General features: G+C 49.1%; 1 protein-coding gene across 1 annotated transcript in view; it reads left to right on the top strand.

Annotated features, from left to right (window-relative positions):
• The window catches only part of LRRC75A (leucine rich repeat containing 75A), a 233,548-nt gene that overhangs the window by 69,187 nt on the left and 141,974 nt on the right, over positions 1 to 22,387 (top strand). Inside the window, exon 2 of the mRNA XM_006113077.5 lies at positions 16,025 to 16,153. Coding sequence (XP_006113139.3) covers positions 16,025 to 16,153 — 129 coding nt within the window. The remainder of the gene's footprint in view (positions 1 to 16,024; positions 16,154 to 22,387) is intronic.

Below are 22,387 nucleotides of genomic sequence, written 5' to 3' on the forward strand. Positions count from 1 at the left end.
ACTTTTCCCAATCAGGTCCTGTAGGTCTGGCTGTGGAGCCCCCTAGAGTGGTGCCTCTAGATCAGGGCATATATACCACAGCCAACCTCACTCTCCCTCTTATCATCCGTGGTGATGTTGGAAATGAAGCTGGCTCTTGCTTAATAAGTGCCAAGTCCCTAGCGGTAGCTCTCGTTTTTCCTGGTCTTCGCTTTGTTTTTCTCCATGATAAAGATATTTAGTCAAATAAAAGAACAGTGGGCAAATGCCCAAGCATTCAGCCCCTTGGGGTGCCTGGGCATGCCTAATGCCCCAAGCTTTCAAGTGTGCGCAGCTTGCAAATGCCAGATGCCCAACAGTGACCTGCACAATGCATGCCTTCGCTGCCTGCGTAAAGAACATCACACAGAAAAGTGCAAGATCTGTCAGAGCGTTAAGCCCTGTAGTACAGGGGAGTCCAAACTTTTTTCAAAGAGGGCCAGATTTGGATGAAGTGAACATGCGTGAGGGCCGACCATTTTGCCTGACATTCTTTGAACCATTAAAATTAAATGCAAATTAACTATTTTATGCAAAGTTTATTGCAAACGGCATACTTTTCATTTCGTCACATGGATGACAAATCTAAACAGGTGTTAAATCGCTCTGCCTTTCATATCTGAAGGCCAGATAAAAAAAAAATCCAGGAAGCTGAACTATATGTCAGGAACTTTGTAAAGTACATTACATATTATTGGTAATAAAGGTTGTCTGTCAACTTTTAAGTTCAAAAAATATGAACAGGAACATAACACCAAGTATACATGTTGTGTCCAAATATATTTATAACTGATTTAGACCAACTGACATTAACTGAGATTTTACAATGTATTCATCTCAATACATATGGATTCGTTGGGGGCCTTAAAAGATAGATATTGCCAAATTACCTGTGGGGCCGTATTAAACCGGAACAAGGGCCGCAATTGGCCCGCGGGCCGGACTTTGGACATGCCTGCTGTAGTAGAAAGGACAGGGAGCATAGGCTCCAACAGCTCCTGATGGAAGCACCACCAAAACCCCCTCAGGCCGAAAAATAGGCCCTATAGGAGCCAGCTCGGTGTGAAGTGCCCCAGCCTCAGTAAGGGATGTGGTGCAGAAGCCGAGCATGGCAAAGGACTCTTGGCAGTGCCGAGACATAGCTCTACCTCACCAGCACCGCGGGGCAGGAGAGAGGACAGAGGCAGGTCCCCTCATAGACCCCGTCTGTGTGTCAGAGGCAGCAGCGCTGAGTGGCAGGTGGCTGTTCATTTAAAACTCGGTCCAACGGGCTGGGCCTGAGCCAGCCTACTGGTCTGAGTTCTAAATGCAGACCCCGTGGGGGAGGGAGGGTGGTGTTGCATTTAACCAGGACCATTAACCAATTAGCAATCACTGACCAATTAAACGCTTAGCCGACTAGCTGCTAACAGCTCTAGTTCTGGGAAAGTGAATAGGAGCTGAAATGCAGAGAACATGCCAGCACTGTGCCCTTTCTGTGGGAGCTCATGGGGGGACCTGCCTGCGTGCGGTGTGTTTCCAGCTCTGCCCCAGTTGTTAGCATGTTCTGCAAAAATAGCATCTGCCTGCTCTCTGCTCAGGGCCCATTTTGCAAACTGTTGTTCATGCACTTTTGCATTGCTGCACCTACGGGAAAGTGCTTCCTGTATCTCCCTCTCCTCCCTTCCCCCCAGCTCCTAAATGGGAGTCGCTGTGTAGCAAAGAGAAGGGTGACTGAGCAAGAGAAAGCAAGAAGGGAAGGAGTTTTTTTCTATTTATTCTTCTTGCCTCACCATTTATGCTCAGCCCTTCTAACTGTCGTTCACCAGGGAGACAATGTCTTTGGCTCTGACAGTCTGTGTGTCTCCTGACTGGTCTGGGACGCAGTCTCACACGCAGGCTGGCAGATCCAAGTGCCATTGAAAGGTCACGGGTGTGGTGTGTTTGGTTGGTGACCCTCAGGAAATGGTGTTGATGGAGCAGTTCCTCCTGGATTAATGACACCCAGAAGTGCCACGACAATTGGATATCTGGGAGGTGTTCTCAGCAAAGACACCCAGCACTGTGTGGGCCATGGAAGGCTGAACTGTTTCCCTCGTCTCTGGGCAGAACCACTCTGAGTGGACACCATGGGGAAGCTTGCATGGCCTGCACTGGGAGGGTGCATGAAGATAGTCAGTCTCCAAAGATGCCAAGAAAAAGCAAAACAACCACGCACACTGTATTAAAGGAGAGAAAGAAACCTAATGTAATTGTGCTTGTAAAGCCATGACAGCCGAGTCAAGATACTATCACAGCTGTTTGCAGGATCAGGAAAAAGATTCCCTTAGGGGCATTTCTCTGATTAGTCATGATAATATCACTGCCTCCATTAGTACTTGATGGGAGCTGGAACGTTCATGGCCTGGGACGAAAAGAGGGGGCTGCAGGCTGGTGGCTGTGATTGGAAAAGGAAAGCAGGGCCATGCTTCAAAGAAACTTCGGAGGGCAAACGCCACCCTTCGGTTCTGCATGCAGCTCTTCAGGCAGTGCACGTGTGCTGAGTGAGGGACATGCAATTCAGGCCCTGGGGCGGGGTGATGATCTGCAGCGGAGGAGAATTTAGCCCCAAGTCCTGGGTCTGTGTTGAGCAGCTTCACTAAGGCCTCAGTCCAGCGGAGCTCCATTCCCTGTACTGAGGTGCGTGGGTCATAAATGATGCCACCTCCTCATTCCAAGATCCATGGGGGTTCTTGGAATGAATCCTTAACCGCAGTGTCCTGGCCATACCTTCCTAAGGTCCCTGTGCAGTTTCAGCTGACCATGCTCTTTGCTTCTTGCCCTAAGCTGCGCATGGACTGAGATGTGTTCTTAATCAGCTGCTTGGTTTCTCCCAGCCTTTCCACTGGTGGGTGAAATAATCCCTATCTAGGCCCTTTTCCTTGCTTATGGGATTGGAGAGGCTATGACGGTTAATGAGGAAGGTTGATCTTGTGAGTAAGGTACAGGGCTGGGAATTGAGAGATCTGTGAGAACGTCTTTCATTGTTTATTATTTGCAGTGGAGTACTGCCTGAGAGCCCCAGCCTCAGATTAGGACCCCATTGTGCTAGGTGCTGTACAAATGCAGACCAAGAAGCTGATGCTTGCCCCAAGGAGCTCACCTATGAGATGTAAAACATGAGCTGGCTACAGACAGGGGATTGCAAAGTTGGTCAGGGTGACAGGAAGTGGACTCAGGACCCCAACAGCCAGACTGTTGTCACGTTCTTTGATGTAACATCTACAAAAGAAGGACCTGAAAGAGCCTCATCTCAAAAAGGTATCTTAGCACTGGAAAAAGTTCAGAAAAGGTCAACGAAAGTGATTAGTGATTTGGAATGTCTGCCATATGAAGAGAGATTAAAAAGACTGGGGCTTTTCAGCTTAGAAAAGAGGAGTCTAAGGGGCGGATATGATAGTGGGCTATAAAATCATAACTGGTCTGGAGAAAGTGAATAAGTAAAAGTTGTGTACTTGTTCCTACAACATCATAACTAGGGATCACCAAATGAAATTAATAGGTAGCAGATTTAAAACAAACAAAAGGAAGTATTTCTTCACACAACACATGGTTGACTTGTGGAACTCCTTGCCAGAGGATGTTGTGAAGACCAGGACTTTAACAGGGTTCAAAAAAGAGCTAGATAAATTCATGGAGGACTCTGGTCCATCAATGGCTATTAGCCAGGATGGATAGGAATGGTGTCCACAGTGTGTCAGAGGCTGGGAATGGGTGACAGGGATGGGATCACTTGATGGTTCTGTTCATTCCTTCTGGGGGCACCTGGTATTGGCCACAGTTGGCAGACAGGATACTGGGCTTATTGGACCTTTGGTCTGACCCAGTCTGGCAGGAAGCTCCTCAGGTGTGAGGCTGAAGCCTCGCCCCCCGGAACTATAGAATAATCGACTAACTGGTAAGAATTCATGAGGTTGCTCGACTGTTTGATAAACCGATATTTAACATCCCTAGCTTGCACAAGTGTTAGACTGCATTGCATGGGCTGTCTTTTGGGGGGTTTCTGAAGACTGACCATGGCCACTGAGTTGGAAACAGAGTATGGGACTGAAATAGACCATTGTAGACAATGTTTTAGGAACTGAAAAAAATGAAGTTCCCAGCCATGCTTTGAGTTGATCTGCGAGGAGAGTCTGGACGATGTATAGAGAGGTCAAGTCCCTCTGCTCTGTTCCCCTGTGCCGCTGCCATAACTCTCTCTCCCCTCCTCCCTGTAGCACACACTGTTAATGGGTGGAGTCTAAAAATCAGGTTTCCTGGCCTCTGTTCTCCCCTCCGCCACTGGCCCAGTGTAGAGGATACAGGCACAGAGTACGTAACTGGAAATATGTCGTATGAAATGCACCGTGTTAATGTACAACACAAGCCAAAGCCTTTCAATTCATTAATGGTAATGAACATAATCTGTCCCGCTGAAGGCTGGGGAGGGGACAAAGTGAAAGGCTTACAGGCTCTGTATTGTTTCAAGGATGACAAGAGTCTTTATTCATTACACTTTGTGTTTAGCGACACTCTTCAGTTACGTCAAACAGTGGAAGAAATATGATGGTGAATGGCGGTATCGTTAACGAGTCAATTGCTCCAAGCCCAGGCAGCAGGGCTCTCTTTACCCATCGGCTTAGAGTGATGGAGACGCATGGGTTCCTCTCCTGCCTCCTCCCCAGTTTCCTCTTCTAAAAACGTATTTGTTTCTAAATGTCTTCTAACAAAAATCTAATTACATTTTGCATAAAATTTTCCATTATATTCTTTTGTATTTAAAGTATGGGTTATTTCAAAATTCTCAATTCTGAAATATCTATTTTCTTTATATATTTATAAGTGTTTGTTTTTGTACACGACACTGTGTGTGTGTGTGTGTGTGTGTGTGTGTATATATCTATAAATATTTGTGCGAGAGAGAGAGAGAATGCTCATCATCTTGCAAATAAGACCCTTTAACTGTCCATAAAGCACCTACTTTCACCACTAAAGGACTAGGTGTTTTTGAGCTCAGCCAGAACAAGGCTAAACACAATCAACCAACCTTGTATTAATCAAAATAATTCAGTCAATTATAAAACCAAGTGAAGTTTTGTTTGTATCCAAGCCCTGCACCATTGGACGGGCATGCGTGGCTGAAGAAGCAGCTGACTAGCAACAAAAGTGAAAAGATCATTACTAGTAACTGCATAACACTTCCAGGCATGGGTCTACAAGTCTCTTATGGAGAAGGGGAAGAATCATTGACCCCATTTTACAGATGTGGGAGCCAATGCTAAGGCCATATCTCCCCTACTGAGCTGACTGAGTTCTGCTGAGGCAGTAATGCCATCCCCCCAAATGACATTGGCGATGCTGACAAAATCACTTTGTTGTGGCATAATTATGTTGGCACTGAGGGTTCTATAGGCAATCTCAGTGGAGATGGCTATGCCGGTACAAGATTTAAGTCTAGACCAAGTCATACCCAAGTGAAGTAAGTTGGCCAAAGCCAGACAGTGCCTTAAGGCAGGGATAGAATCCAGAAGTCAGCAGCAGAGCCCGGACAAACAAGGCAGTCTAGAGCAGTGCGTATCAAAATGTGGTCTGCACCTGTCTTGTAGGTGGGCCACAGGCTCGGGGCTTGCAGAGGGGAACCTGCACTGGCACTCCAGTCCCGTGGGCCCCTCCATTGTGAGGCTGGAGCCCTAGCACCAGCTTCCTGCAGCAAACCTTGTGGGTCAAGGAAGTGGCTCAGTGGGCTGCCATTCCCCCTTCCCGGACTGGGGAAACGGCAGTGCAGGAAACCTCTTGTGTGGAGGCTTTCCCTGGTACTCCCACTGGCCAATGGAGGCAGCAGGGGGCGGTGCTTGTGAGCAGCGGGGACATGAAGCCAGGTAAGCATCCCCATCCCTGTTATGCCCAACTCCACACGCCCACCCTGCTCCTTCCCAGACCCCCATCCTCAGCTGATCCTGCACCCTATCTCTGGGCCAGACCCCTCACTCCCGCCCCCTGCACTCATTTTGTCATGATGGGTGGTTGGCTAGTGGTCCATGGAAAGGTCTGCATTGAATGGGGTGGGCCATGGGGCAAAAAGTTTGAGACCCACTGGTCTACAAGCTGTGGTGATGGAAATGGGTCCGTTTCCTGGCTTTCCCACTGAGCTGCTGGGTGACCTTCGACACTATCTGGTAAACGGAGACTTTTATCGCTCTGTTTTAACAGTGGAAAGTGTGAATAAGAGAGGCCCAGAGGTCTGTTTTATCTTGCCCTGGTGTTCTGCCACCTCCTCAGAAACTGCAGATCTGGAGCAGGTGCAGCAAGAAAAGTAAACGTTCACAGGCTGCCATTTAGCTCAGCTTTAGTGCCTCTGAGATGCATTCTGTACATTAAAGCTCGGTTTACAGCTTGCAGTCTGGGCTTTCCGTGCCAGCACTGGGTCTTTCCAGCTAGCTCCTTTAGAAGATGGAAGTGGCAGGCTCTTGATTAAACTTGTCATATTTCCTTTTAATGCTCCCCTGAGGAGTTCTTAATGTGAGCTCCAGCAGCTAATAGAGTGATTGCGTTGCAGGGTTGATGCATTGGCCTTCTTTGGATTTGAACCACGTAAACAGCGTCCCTCACCCTGGCAATGAAAGATGGAGCTGTCTGACAGAGAACAGGGTGTTGTGGTGAACGGACACCCAGCCTCCTCATGTAGTTTCTGAGCTGAGCAGACGAGAGGTGGTGTGTGGATGGTGTCCCGGAGCCCGATCCTGCAAACCCGTACGCCAGTGGTCCTTATGCAGGTGAACTTTCCTCCAGGCAATGCCGTGAGTCTGCCACCCATTTCGCTGTAGGGTGATGAGTGAAAATGACAGATCAGAGATGGGAGCCGTCTGCTCAAGCAGCCTGAATCCCTTGTCTTTGGTTACAGTTTCTAATGATCTGTCCTCTCCAAGGGCAGTTTGGAGAGATTTACTGCGGTATCAGGAAACGGGCAAACTCTTGTTGTTACAATATGGGCACGAATAATGCCCACTTCTTCTGAGTTCCTGCTAACACCCAGCTCTGGCTAATACTTGTGTGACTAGCAATGGTGGATTCGACTGACTGGAGTTTTGAAAACTGAACCATTAGTCAGGTCTAGCTGACGGCTATTCCTTTGAATGTTAGCTCCCTTTTTTATGTGTCAGGCTGTGAGAACCAAGATAAAGTGTTCAGCTAAGGCTGTGGCCTGGTATAGTCATTACAGCACCAAAAGCACATTTCAGACGAGGAATATTGGCAACGGTACCCTGGCTGTATTCCAGCTTGGGTAATGACATTTGTCTTAGTCTGAACTAAATTCAACACATTCTTCTGTGTCCCTTATTAACCGTTGTTGTTCAGTGTCTGTGTTGAGAGTCTGACGTTTTGCCCTCCAGAGTAGAAGGCAGCTGCGTTTGGTATTTATGTATTTCCGTCAATCTGCCAGTGAAACGTGGAATCTCTTCCTTAAATTTATCCTCACTTGAAGCTCAGAAAGATCAGCCTCAGGTCCCTAGAACATTCTTTGCTCTTCCAAATATAAAAGTTTCCCTGCTTTGAATTCCATTTTCTTGTGTCCCTGCTGGACTAGAAACCAGAGCTTGATCGCATGGGAAAGAAGTAATTTCCAGCTTGCTTGTTAGTTGCCAAGGTTGTGGATCTTAAACTTGGGACATTCTTTTGTATGGTAAAAGCTACTGCAGGTCATTTTTAGAGGCTTTATTCTGTTCTCCATCATTCATTTCCCTTAGTTGTGTATGCTGGAAGGTCATGGCTTTTGAAAACAATCCTAAAGTTAAGTTGCTTAAAAAAACAATGTGGTGCAGCCTTTCTTGTAACTTATGTGGTGCAAGTTGAACTTCTGTAGTCTGGCACTCTCTGGCCTGGCAACATCCGTAGTCCAGCATGATTTTAGTTAGCTGGAAGTTCACTCATCGTGAGTGTGGCAAATTTCCCACAGTCCCATAACATTTGTTTACAGCCACTGGTCCTCTGTGTTCTGTGCTGTTTAGCTTCTAATTTACCCCTAAATATCTTCTAAGAGCTCAGTAAGCAGTGGAAGTGTTGGGAATGCTGCTAGACACTTTTGACCTTCCATGGTTCAGGAAACTCTCTGCTTTGACATGAGTCAGGTCCCAAAGATACCAGACTAGATAGGGCCAGCCTGTTTATACACAATACATGTTAGCACATTGTGGCGTGAAGGTTCTCGTGTACCCATCTGGGATTGCTGCTTGTTTGTTTATGGTACCACAATTCCCAAGACCCCTGGACAAGCCAAGCTGTCTAATGGTCTAATCCAGTGGGTTTCAAACTAGGCCTTGTGACCCAGTACTGAGTCGGGAAATGTCAGGCACTGGATCTTTTTGCTGCAGACTGGGGGTGGTAAGGCAGCTACCTGCCTGTCCAGGCACCATAGACTGTGCTGTGACACTGAGCCGGGCAGTCGTGGCCCCGGCTCCTGGGAGAGGGAAGAGGGGGAACGAGGAAGAGCTCTGCCCCCTCACTGGCTGGGAGCCTGCTGCCGGCTGCTTCTGGGGGCAGCATGGTCTGCGGTGCCTGGAGAGGCAGGAAGCTGCCTTAGCGCCCCTGCTGACCGGGAGCCGCTCGAGGGAAGCCCCTTCTGCCCCAGCCCTGACCCCACCTCAAGCTGGAGCCCCTACCTATAGCCCAAAGCTCCAGCCTCAGCCCCACCCCGGAGCCCGCACTCCAGATCATGTTGGGTCGCGGCATCAACGATTTTCTTCAACTATGTCATGAGAGAAAAAGTGTGAAACCCGCTGATTTCATTTTACTTGAAGAGAAGCTGGGTGTTTGAGGTGAAAAATAAACCAGGCTGTTTCTCTGCATACCTTATCTTAATTTGCAAAGTCATAGATATTGGATATTAAAGATGGAAAAGGTCTATTGGATCTAATCTGCTCCCTCCTGTGCAGGATTTTCTCCTGTTGTCAAGGCTCAGTGTCAGGTTTGCACCTAAATTCTATCTTCCATAATGGCAATGCAATCTAATGTTTCATCCAGAGGCAGGGCGATGCTGTTATCCCTATTGGACAGACTCTGACAGACTAAGTAACTTGGCCACGGGTCTCATAGGAAGTCTGTGGCAGAGCAGGTCGCATTTTAGCACCTTCACCATGGGACCATCCTTCCTTTCTGTGCTCTGATACGGCAGATGGGAAGTGCTTCATTTCAGTTGCAAAAACTGAGTTTTTAAAAAATAAGTTAAATACAAAAATGAATAATATAATTGTACCAGGAGCCCCTGGATTATTGATTTGCAGTTAAATTTGCCCTTCCCCCAAAGGTATGAAAGCAAATTTGGGATTGTGAGGTTTGAAGATAACTGGAGGCTGTTGAACAATTCCTGGTGTTTTGTTCAGCTTTAGCTTTCAGTGTTCCGGTTCACCTTTTCACCTGGGAAGCTATTACACTGTTTACTAGCTCTCACTATCAGAAAGTTTTTCCCCTTATAGTCATCCTAAAATTTCCATATCATAGTTTCATCCCATTACAATATATATTATTTTTATTTTATACTCCTAGTTGTTTGGTTTTGTTTGTTTGTTTTTTGTCATGGAAAAGCCATGATGTTCTCCTAAGGAAAAAAAATGCCAAATTCTATGACTTTTTCAGGCCAGGTCTTCATAATCCCATATAGGTTATGTCTCATGATCATGTTGATTGCAAAGCTCCAGCTCTTCCGTAGTTAAGGCTGAGGTCTAGTGCCGTGTTGGTCCAGTTACTTTACAAAGACTAGAAGTTAGAATTATGGGACTGTAATTATCAGAATTAGCCACTCCATGCTTTTGGAAGAGAAGCACCACGTTTACTGTCCTTCTGTTTTCTGGTACCTCCCTAGTCCTCAGTGAATTAGTTTAAAAAAAACCCTATATATTATGTAAATAGCAGAGGTAGGTGTTATTGTTTTGTTCATTTGCTATTTTGCATAGCACCCCCACATCTATGTGTTATAGATTTAAAAATTCCAAGTAATCTCTTGAGTGCTCTTTATCAATAGCTGTATTTAGAAGGCTTTCCTCCCTTCCTAACTGCCTTTCATTATTGCTTTTGTTAAAATCCAATTTCAAAAAGGGCTTCAGTTTTTCAGCCCATTTTTGAGTTCTTGTTCATTTTGTCCCAGATGTTGGTTCTTTTAATGGGCCTTCTTTCCACCATGAGAGAGCCTAAAAGCCCGTTTGTAGTCCTCCTTTGGACACTTTTATCTAATATTATCTCTTTCTGCTTTTTTTTGGCCATGCATATCTGTTCCCTACAAGCTTTTGATCTTGGAGCAATCCCTCGTGAAGTCACATTAGTCACTTCTTCTTTCTTGTGTATTTCAGAATAACTGCATTCTATTATGCCTTTAATTATAGCATCTTGGAAGATTTCCCAGACTTCTTCCACATTGATGGGTTTTAGTGCTTCTTCCAACTGGACCTTTCTTATTAAATGTCTTGATTACTGACGGTTTGCTTTTCTGACTGCTGATACTCTTACACTGATGCATTCTGTCGAATGCATTGTGGTGAGAGGCTGTAAGTGTCTCCGAAAGTTGGTGAGCTCTCCAGGATAGCTGCATGGGGTCTCTGCTGTGTCTTAGCCTCCTAAAATGAGATTGAATATGAAACAAAGTTCAAATACTATTTTGGGGGAAAGGAAGGAATAAAATGAGTCTAATGCAAGGGTCTAATAAGTCATTTTCGATGGGGGGAGGGGGCATGCCAAGAATTTGGTAAGTGGCCAAGGGCCGCACTCCTCTCTAATAGTAATGGAGGAAGTGCGGGGTGTGGGAGGTTGGGTGTGGAAGGGAGCTTGGGGTAGGAGATTGCCATGTTGGAGGAGGGTCTGGGTTGTGATCTGGTGCAGGGAGTTGGGGGGAGGCAGGTGGGGTGCCAGGTGCAGGTTATAACTGGGAGGCACTTACCGTAGTAGGCAGCTCCCAGCCAGCAGCCCCAGCGGGACCCTCAGGTAGGCGCCCTGCCTGTCGTGGCCCCACACACCTCGCAATATAGCTGGCTGCTCGGGCCATGTGCATCTCTGCACTGCATCCCCCCGGGGAGCGGGGAAGGGCAGTTTTGCACGCAGCCTCCACTCCCAGCACAATCCTCACAGCTCCCATCGGACAGAAACTGGCCAGTGGAAGCTGCCTGGGCCATGCGTATGGTACAAGCAGTGTGCGACGCGCCCCTCCTCAGGGCATGCAGGTGGCCGCTTTGAGTGGTATGTGGGGCCATGCCAGGCAGGCAGCCTGAGCCACAGGCCGTTGGCGACCCAGAGTATTATAGCTAGAGCCAGGCTGCAGGCCATATTTTGCCCACCATGGTCTAATGCAAGGGCAGGCAATAATCTTTGTAGGCTGGCACTTCACCAATTGTGGTGGTGCTTCCTGGGCCAACTCTGCCCATGGAGGGGGCGGGACATCAGGCAGAAGGGGTGGTTCCCTCCAGGCACCGTGTGGGTCAAAGAGGAGGCTTTGTGTGCTCAGCCACAGGGCAGGGGAACATGTGAAATCTCTCAGCCCCTACCCCCGCTGTGCCAGGGGCATGCAGTGCCCATAGGGAATCACCAGCCATTTTCAACAGCTGGCAGTTCCCTCTGGTGCCGTGTGCTCCTGGTAGGGGGAGGAGACGTCACATGTTTCCCTGTTCCCAGGTCATTCTGGGTCTGGGGGCAGGGGAGTGCGTGAAGTCTCTTACCACCCCACCCTGCCAAGGGCATGTGGCGCCTAGAGGGAACCACCAGCTGTTTTAAATGGCTGGTGATTCCCTATGGAGAGGGGAGGAGACTCCGCGTGCTCCCCTGACCCTAAGCCCCGATTGGAAGAAAGAATATTAAAACAAAGGGTAATTAACAAGGTGCATGACTTGAAATGTTTATTTAATATGAAGTCAAATAAAGAGAAAATAATACTGCAAAATTTTCAGTAGCCAACATCCTCTGTTTATAGCCTTCTCCCAGCAGGGCTTGTGCCTCAGCTCTCCTTTCAGGGAACTCCTTTCGGACAAACATTTCCAAGCAAGACAAAACTCACCCTGCTCATGGATGGAAAATCTTAGCGGGAACATTGGTCCCACACAACATTCTGTTGTACATCCCTACTGTACAGACTCTGAGGGTATGTCTACACTACCCCGCTAGTTCGAACTAGGAGGGTAATGTAGGCATACCGCACTTGCAAATGAAGCCCGGGATTTGAGTTTCCCGGGCTTCATTTGCATAAGCGGGGAGCCGCCATTTTTAAAACCCCGCTGGTTCGAACCCCGTGCAGCGCGGCTACACGGGGCTCGAACTAGGTAGTTCGGACTAGGCTTCCGAGGTGTACCGGTAGTTCGGAATAGGAAGCCTAGTCCGAACTACCTAGTTCGAGCCCCGTGTAGCCGCGCTGCACGGGGTTCGAACCAGCGGGGTTTTAAAAATGGCGGCTCCCCGCTTATGCAAATGAAGCCCTGGAAATTCAAATCCCGGGCTTCATTTGCAAGTGCGGTCTGCCTACATTACCCTCCTAGTTCGAACTAGCGGGGTAGTGTAGACATACCCTGACAGACTAAGAGTGAAGGACTTTGTAGGTTTCTGAGTAACTACAAACCTACGGGGATTACAGTGGATAAGAAGCTGGATACGAGACAACAGTGTGCCCTTGTAGCCAAGAAGGCTAATGGCATATTAGGTTACATTAGGAGGAGCACTGACAGCAGATCTAGATAAGTGATTATTCCCCTCTCTTCGGCTCCGGTGAGGCCACATCTGGAGTATTGTGTCCAGAGGCTCTTGTACAGTTCAGGTGTGGAGCGTGTTGGCAAGCCCTTGCTCAGCACATGGGGCTCTCCACCCCCCTGAACCCTCCTGCGCATACTCCAAGAGGTGCGGGAGACTTTGCCACAACCCACTCTTGTTTTCCTGCAGTGAGCCCTGGGAGAGGGTACGCCCTGCCCCACCCCCACTGCAAGCCCTCCAGCCCTTTTTCTTGGGCCCCTGTTCCATGTTCCAGCCTCGCCTCCCCATCCCAGGATCTGCAGCTGGTCGGTTTCCAAACTGTGCACACTTGCGCTCCACACGCTGCATTTCCTTGCCCTTGTATCCCGCCCCGATATCAAGTGGCAGGACCACCGAACACTTGTCGAGGGGAAGGCACTCTGGTGGGCCAGTGTGTATTCCACCCTGATCCCGTGGCCCATTGTGGACATCAGTTGGAGGCTCCTCCATGGAGCCGTGAGCACGGGCATGTATCAGGAGAGGTTCACCCCCATTCCCTACACCCGCCCCTTCTGTGGCATGAGGGAAACCCTGGCGCACGCCTACCTCAAATGCAGCAAGCTGCAGCCCCTTTTCCGGCTCCTCCAGACCCTCCTGCTGAGGTTCTGGCTGCACTTTTCCCCACACCAGTTCATTTATGCGCACCCCATCCATGGGCCCACAAAGTCGCGAGGCCTCGCCGACCTCCTCCTGACCTTGGCGAAAGCCGCCATTTGTAGCACCAGGAGGAGGATGCTAGATGAGGGAGTGCCTATTCCGCTTCTCCCTAGTGACACGCATCCGGGCAGAATTCCTCTGGGTGGCGTGCACTGGCTCCCGGACAGCTTCAAGGAGCAGTGAGCAATGTCCAAGGTTCTCTCCTCGGTGGCCCCATCCGGTTCCCTTGTTTTAAAATCAGTTGAATTCTGGGTCCAGTGGTCCCTGCTCCAAGGCTGGAGGAGAGGCCTTTAGAAGTAATTCAGATAGTGCCTCGCTCCATGACCCAATCCTTCAATTTGTCTAGGTCACTCTGGCCCAGGGGTCGGCAGCCTATGACACGTGAGCCAATTATGGCTCACTAGGGAGCCAGTTACGGCTCTTTTGAAGCGCAAGCCAAGCCCCTCCCTTGCTCACCCCCCGCGCAGCAGGGAGCCAGCGCTGGGAAAACTATCTGAAGTGAAGATATATCGTGTCCACTGCCTTCCCCACATCCACAGAGCCAGTTACCTCATCATAGCAGCTAATCAGATTGGTCAGGCACGACTTGCCCTTCGTGAATCCTATTGACTATTCCTGATCACTTTCCCCTCTTCCAAGTGCTTCAAAATGGATTCCTTGAGGATCCCCTTCAGGATTTTTCCGGGGACTGAGGTGAGGCTGACTGGTCTGCAGTTCCCTGGATCGTCCTTCTTTCCTTTTTGAAAGATGGGCCCTACATTTGCCTTTTTCCAATCATCCAGGACCTCCCCTCAATTGAAAACTTTTGGTCCTTCCTGATGTTTTCCCTTCTCCCTGGAGTCATCATTTTACATTCCCATTTTGCCCTACTTCTAGGGCATGCCTTGGGGAACACTCATATGGCTCCATTCCTGCCTGTCCAAGTGTGAGAAAAGGGAGGCAGCCTGAAATGTGCAGTGTGTGACGAATGTGTGTGCAGGGTGTGTACACGCTGCTTGGAATCTCAGCTCAGCTGGTGAACGAGTCATCCCGAGAGAGAGCTGATCTTGCTTACCAAAGCCACACGAGAAATTCCGAGTTGCCAGATGTTGCTGTTACTCACTGACACAGACTGGGGTGATGTTGGTAGGGCAGCTACTCACTCCAGTGTTAACTCTGAAAGCACCATCTTAGGCTGTCCTGTGAAGGCTGGTGGGGCCTGTCGACAGAAGTACTTTACAGAATGGGAGGCAAGTCTGACAGCAGTTGGGTTGGTGCACGTCGCACTTGGAAGTAGGTACCTGGAATGCAAGGTGTCGAGATGGATGGACTATGATCCCAGCTGTGAAAGGTTGTGTGTGTGTGTGTGTGTGTGTGTGTGTGTGTGTGTGTGTGTTCACGAGCGCCAGGCCCGGTCAAAGAGTTTGTGGGGCCCAAGGTGGCATGTTGAGGTTGGCTGCACTGCGTGGCTAGGTGGCTCCCAGCCAGGGCAGCAGGCGGGGGTGGGTGGGTGCTGGGCAGCACGGGGCCCTGAAGGCGCAGGGCCCAAGGCAGCCGCCTTGCTCACCTCGCCCTAAGGCTGGGTCTGGCGAGCAGGCTACAGGGCAAGTGGTCACAGATCCTTGTGATTACAAGGGCTTACAGCCCAGACCAATGTTCCCTCTAAATTTTCCATCCATGTGCAAAATAAATGTTTATGTGCTCTGAGGCATGTGTGAATGTGCACCACCAAGAGAAACACAAAAGCTAACTGTGGGTGCTCATTTTCCTGAGTGGCTGCACAAGTACGCCGCTTACAGAGACCACTGCCCCAGTCTATCCCACCCTAGTGTTCAGGCACAAAATGCTGCAGAGAGAGATTTAAGTGACTTGCCCATGGTCAGACAGAGAGTTTGTGACAGAGCTGGGAATCACCCAAATCTCTAGAGTCCCTGCCCACTGCCCTAACCACAAGGGCATCCTTGTATTAGAAGTGGAGCAAAGGGCTTTTATCTTTGAGAAGAAGCTGCTCTGTTTGTAGAACTCCCTGTAATCCATCAGTAAGCTTGAGTCGTGCTCCTGTGGCCCTTGGGGAGTTGCTCTCGAGGAACAAGAGATAGTTAAAAGAGAGACGATGTCTGAAATAAATTGAAAAACTGTATTTAATCCCTTGCCCCCAAACCTTTTATGAAATGTTAAGGAGTGGGATGGTCGATATACACAAGGGTGTTTAATAGGGTTATGGGGTTTGTGCCAAGATGTCTTACCTCACTGTGTGATGGGACACGCTGGGTCAGATTCTCCCAGCTGGCACAGTTCTGATAGCCCTGATTTCAGTGGCATCACCTCTGGCTAGTCCCTGGGTGAGTGAGAGGTCTGCTGAGTACAGCTCGCTCAGTGAATTGATTGCTTGTGAAGGGAGCCAAGTTTGAAGCCCTGGAGCCTAGTGTCTGCTCTCCATTATGCAGGTAAAGCATCAGAGTAAAAGCGTGCCCATAGCAGCTTGCCAAGTTACTTAGAAACAGGCACATCTCAGTTCCTTAGCTTCTGCCCTGAGACTGCCAACTCAGGAGAATTGGGAGAGACGGGCTGTAGCCATCAGATCTCTGAGGGTAACTAACTTGACTCCTGTTTTCTGCAGGATTTAGGAATGGAATCGACCTCTCTGGATGACGTCTTGTACAGATACGCCAGCTTCCGAAACCTAGTGGATCCAATCACCCACGATTTGATCATCAGTCTCGCTAGATACATCCATTGCCCCAAAGCGGTAGGTAACTCGCTCCAACTACGTGACCAAGGCAGTTCTAGTGTCTTGGGAATTTGGGAAATGCAGCTTTGTTGGAAATGAGAAGCTCTTGGTTTGTTTTTGATAAGCATTTACTGCTTAGCTCATTTTTGTTCTTTGTTTTTGTCATATTCCCTGGTTTTGCTTTCGTTCCTTCTGGCTCACTTGCTTGGACAAAGAACTAAGCTTTGTGTGTAACCTGCAGTGTGGGGCGGGGGCGGGGGAGTGGGAGGGGAAGCTTACCAGTTAACCTTTTACATCCCTACTGGCAGCACAGGATCTTGGAGACTTGAATATTCTTTGGGTGGGGCAACAGGGATGTTTTATTGTGGAGTGGAGGAGAGGTGGCCTGTGCTGCTCACTTCCTAGTCAGAAATGGGAAGAGAGTTGTTCAGAGCAGTGTGAGGTAGCAATGTTGGACATGTTTAGATGTCAGCCAACACTGACTCCAACCCAGCCTGCTTCATCGTGTGCTTTTGATGATGACGTGCCAGATCCTCTGCTGGTGCAAACAAGCAACTCCACTGAAGTCAATGGGAGCCGTGCTGATTTACCCCAGAGGAGGGTCTGGCCCTCTTGAGTCATAGAAAAGGAGCTTGAATGATGGTTCTAATTTAGGGATGACAGAGGACGTGATTCTGGGGTTTGGGCCTCATCAGTCACAGTGTGTTTTGCAGGAGTGACTGGGATGCAGGTTCCATGTTATCTGCCTTTTCAGAGTTTGGGAATGTGTGATTTCAGATGAATGGTCCAATTTGTACATCAACCATCTACACTGGGGGTTAGGTCTGTGTCTCTTAGGGGGATGGATTTCTGTCTCACACAAACACACCATAGCTATGCTGAGCTTAGTTTTCTGCATTGAGCAGTCCTTCGCTCTTCAGTGGCTCATCTGTAAATTGGAGATGATAGCTCTTTTCAACCTCCTCGGGCGAAGTGAGCTTAAACACAATAAAGAGAGCAAGGCCCTCAAATGCTATGGCAATGGCAGCTGTATTAATGCCTGAAATGAATTAACTGATTGCTTTCACCCACAAAGTCACTGCATTTTTAATGGGAAATTCCTTGGGCATGCAAAATTGGGAAATGTCTGATACGTCATAGAGCCCTGATGAAACAGCTGATGAAACTGATGTTGCTGTTTCTTGGCTGCTGTTTTTTCTTTTGTTTTGTTTTGTTTTTGTGCTTCTCCCCATGAGTCACCTGTCATAGATTAAAGTTTGCTTGTTAATTTCAGGAACTAACTCTGTGGATGCTAACTCAGGTGCCTGCCTGCTCATTGAACTATTTCCAAGCTTATCAAAGCATGTAGGAAAGGACAGGAAGGGTCTAGTCTTGAAGATCTGTACAGTCTACTCTGGGGGACTGCTCCTTGTGGGTAGGCCTGTAGCAACACAAGGCAAGACAGAAGGAGAGCAGGCTAGGTTGTGGGTCTGATTTTCCTGAAGGGCACTCAGCCTCAAAAGTTCAGGAAATGCCGCTCTAAAGGGGGATTTCCCAGTTTTTTAAGGAGTAACCACCATACTCCTGTGGAACAGCATGAGGTCCCCTTGCTGGTTTGATCTCTCCTAGCTACTCTTTTTTTTGTCCACTTTTAATGCTGTGGGCATTCCACTCTTGCCTTGTCATTTCAGGGTCTGCCTATAACACCCTTATCCTAAGGCTGATCTGTTGGCTTTCGCGGCTAATGGCTTCTCCAGACTCTGAGTAAACGCGCACTTCTGCCACTGGCCTGAGGAAAGATTGGCCGTGGCTCTCTAATGCCGTCTGCAGCTCAGAGCTCTCCCACAGGCCCAACCATTTATTTTACAGGAGTAAAATCACATCTGCAGTGTGCTAAGATCCTTCCCTTGAGTTGCATGTAACTGGGGTGGCTTGAATACAGCCAATGCAGGGTCCCCTTTTGGGTGAGTTTTCTTAAGCACATCAGTGTGTTTAGTGTCAAGGCTTCAGAAGGGCCTAAGCTCCATCGCCCTGTTTGTGCATTCAAATGTCAGACTCTTCTGCAGCGCATGGGTTTTGGTGATGTCTGCTGGAGGAGCCAGATTCTGGCATTGCTTGAAGGCCGGGATCGGGGTGGCCCTGATCCGACTCCCCTTCAAAGCTCTCTCCTCATGGGCCCCCTCGTGATTTCAGTGAGCTGGAGTACAGCACATGTGGAGCCGTTCCAGGCCCCCAACTGTGTCCCTGAGACTGGAGTTGGGCCCGAAGTGCAGGTATCCCGTTGGAATGCCTAAGCACAAACTCAGTGCTGTCTGTTATGTATAAGAGCTGTGCCAAGAGACATCCCCCGTCAGCCATTATCTGCTACCGACTACTCCGGTGCACCGTGAGTGAAGGAAGCTCCCAGAAAATCAATTTTAAATGTGAATTATTTCACCTTTGCCTGCCATTTTCCACTGACATTTCAGGGGGATATTTGCTAATGATCAAAGACATTTAAATGAGCCTTTCCTTCCTCACAACCACAGCCCCGGGGGGAGGAGGGGCGGGGTGATATTTCTCTTTCCTTTCCCCCCATCTAGGCCTGAGGAAAGACAGCTCTGAAAGGTGCTCTGTGTAGCCTCAGAGCGGGTGCAGCGCGGGTAAAGGCAGCGTGTGCTTCGCTCTCTGGCATGCCTCAGCCTGGACGCAGAGGGCTGCCCTTCTTGGGTAGAGGGGTGACCACTCCTTGTGGCTCAGCTCGTCCTGGGCTTTTCTGGGTTGCTGTGCAGCTTTTCTGGGGTGGGTATGTGCCCGTCGTGGGGTGGACTGAGACAGACTCATTTGATGGAGGCGTTGAAGGGTTTGCTGTAGGCCAGATGGGAAAGGCTCCCTACCAGCCTTTTGCATTTGTCCAGCGACTCCCATCTGAGGATGTTGCAGCATGTCAGAGGTGAGTGAATGAAGTCTCATTGCTCTCTGCTAAGGTCAGTGTTGGCACCATCCTTTCACAGGTGGGGACATCAAGGGATGGGCAAGTACAGGCAGTCCCCAGGTTACATGGATCCGACTTACATCGGATCCCTACTTACAAACGGGGTGAGGCAACCCCGCACTAGCTGCTTCCCCCCCAGCAGACCAGGGATATGCGGAGCTGGTGCCCTCCCTCCCCCCAGCAGACCAGGGAGACGCGGAGCGGCTTTTTTCAGCAGACATCTCAGCTTGAGAATAAAGGACTGAGGGAAGTGAGGTGTGGGAGAATAAAACTGAACTCTGGAGAAATGTTTGGCTAGAGTTTCCCCTACAATATGTACCAGTTCTGACTTACATACAAATTCAACTTAAGAACAAACCTACAGTCCCTATCTTGTACGTAACCCGGGGACTGCCTGTACGTTTCTTGCCCAGAGTTCAATGGGAAATTAATGCAATAATGCAAAGATGCTCTGACTACGAGTTCTGTGATTTCATGACAGGACCATGCTACCATAATCTCTCGCCAGCCATATAATCCATCTAGCTTCCTAGACTGCGTGTTCTCACGTGACCTTGGGTTACAGTCGTCATTCTGGGTTCCTGACGTCACACTGGTTTGGATGGTCGCAAAGGCAGGCGTCAAAAGTACAGGAGACAGTTAGTCTTGTTTATCGTAGACCTGGCCACTGACTCAGTGTGTGACTCTGGGCAGAGTAGCCAGTCTCTGTGCCTCATTTTTTTTTCTATGACTGATATGAGGAAAGTGATACTTACCCACCTTTATAAATTACTTTGCATCTCCTGGTGTCAAGGATTATACAAGCAGGCAGTATTCCTCGCTGCAGGAGCCATCCTAAGGGCAACTGAGCTGTGAGCAAGAGACTTTTTAATATCCGAATATCTGAAATAATAGCAAAGGAATAATAGTGATTTGACTGTCAAAGTCAATTACATTCTATTTTAATGCTCTTTTTTTATGTTTTTGCCAAGCTGTGACAATCCCTCTATATGGGAGTTTAATACATCTGCATCACATTAAAATACTTGGCCATAGCAAAGTTGTCTGGGAAGCTCACACTTCACTAATAATAACCCCTGTGTCTTTCGTTACTTCATGTGTTTTGTCCCACGCTCATGTTTTTGTTATAACAAGAGTGGCTCTCTTGAAAAGCTCTTCTGTACAAACTGTGGGAAAATAGATAAAGGCTGAACCCAGGATCTTGGAGTGAAGAAAAAATGGCACGGAGGGTTTTTGTGGGGGGTTTTGAAGGCTAACATTGTATAAGGGTAACACCTGTGCATGTTTCAGTGACGCCAGTACTAGCAGTCATCACTCTGCACCTCCGAACAGGTGGGGACCAGCAAGACTTAATGGTGCATCTACACAGCAAAGTTATTTCAGAATAACGGCCATTATTCTGAAATAACTGTGAGCGTCCACACAACAATAACGTTATTTGGAAATAATTTCAAAACAACATGCAGCTTATTCCAAAATCTGTTAACCTCATTCTAGGAGGAATAATGCATCTTCTGAAATAGTTATTTTGAAATAGGGGCTGTGTAGACAGGGCAGCCAAACTTTAGATCCTGCCCCCCTTCCTCTGGAGCCCTTAAAGCTACAGTCTCAGCAGAAAGGGCTTGTAGCAGGAGACCCTAACAGCCCTGAGCCACCCTGCAGCTGCTACTGCCTCACTTTGTCCAAAAATGAGCAACCCTGTTGCTCCCAGCCAGCCCTCCGCTGCTCCCAGGGAGCAGTCAGACAGCTCCCAGGAGCCTGCCAGAGGCCAAAAGATGGGAATTTTTGGGGGTAACAAAAGTCGTCCATGGGTCTCCAGTGCTGCAGGTCCCTCAGGTCCAGGAGGCTGTCCCAGGTGGTGTCGACTGCTCCCCTTTCGCAACTGGTCTGGCTGTGGAGAGTAAAGAGAGATGGCCAGTCTTCCATGGAGACACTGGGTACGTCTAGACTACGTGCCTCTGTCGCCAGAGGCATGTAGATTAGGCTACCAGACATAGTAAAATGAAGCGGCGATTTAAATAATCGACGCTTCATTTAAATTTACATGGCTGCAGCGCTGAGCCGACAAACAGCTGATCAGCTGTTTGTCGGCTCAGCGCGATAGTCTGGACGCGCGGGTGCCGACATCAAAGGTATTTGTCGACCACCCAGGTATGCCTCCTGGGATGAGGTTTACCTGGGTGGTCGACAAATACCTTTGATGTCGGCACCCGCGCGTCCAGACTATCGCGCTGAGCCGACAAACAGCTGATCAGCTGTTTGTCGGCTCAGCGCGGCAGCCATGTAAATTTAAATGAAGCGGCGATTATTTAAATCGCCGCTTCATTTTACTATGTCTGGTAGCTTAATCTATATGCCTCTGGCGACAGAGGCATGTAGTCTAGACGTACCCACTGTGCCTGAAGCCTAGCCCCCATCTGTGAACTGAGCGCGACAATTCTTGGCTCTGTCGCAGGCAACGTACTTGGAGCAAGGCTATGTGCACTCTGGCCAGCGGGCCCATTCCTACAGGGGCCCAGCTATCCCTGGGAGTGGGTGCTGCCCTGGGAGTGCTGGCATGCGCATGTGCAGGACTGTTGAGTGTGTGTGTGTGTGTGTGTGTGTGTCCTCAGCCTCCTTCTAGAGGTGGCTTGTGGAGGGAAGGTGTCCCACCATGGTGTCATGAGCATGGCAGGCCTCTCCAGGCACCCTGTTGCCATTAGGGTTCTCTGTGGCAGCCTCTTGGGGCTTTGTGTGGCCAGGAGTGGCACGGCATGTGCTCCCAGCTGCACAGGCTGCTGAGCGATCCCTAGGCCACAAGGGCTGAGTGAGGAGCGCCCAGCTACCCCTCGCCGCCCATCACCTCCACCCCATGTGAGGGGAACATGATGGCACTCACCCGACGTTCCTTCCTGGCCTCGGACAATGCCTGGGACACAGGAAGGGGCATGGGCTCCGGGGTCAGGAGGGTGCTGGTGCTGGCCTCATCTGGCTCCTCCAGCTCTGAGCCTCTCCTCACTCCTCCTGCTCCGTTCAGCTCTGTCCTCCTCCAAGGTTCTCATCCCTCCTCTTCCTTGCTCTCCCAGATTTTTTTCCCAGTCTCTTCCCAGTTTCTTTGACCCCAAATAAAAAGAAACAGAGATTTTATTTTTTCCAATACAAAATGTTGGTTTATTGTCTCAGCAGGGAAGGGGGGAGGGAGGGTTGTAGGAGGAAAGATAGTGAGGGGCGATGTAGAGGCCCCTCGTGTGGCAGCCCAGGGGAGAGTGTCACTGGGCCCCCCAGGGAGAAGCTTTTCCTCAGGGCCTCTGCATACAACA

This window comes from Pelodiscus sinensis, chromosome 21 (assembly GCF_052426305.1).
Source record: "Pelodiscus sinensis isolate ZL-2025 chromosome 21, ASM5242630v1, whole genome shotgun sequence".
In the NCBI taxonomy this organism is placed as follows: domain Eukaryota; kingdom Metazoa; phylum Chordata; order Testudines; family Trionychidae; genus Pelodiscus; species Pelodiscus sinensis.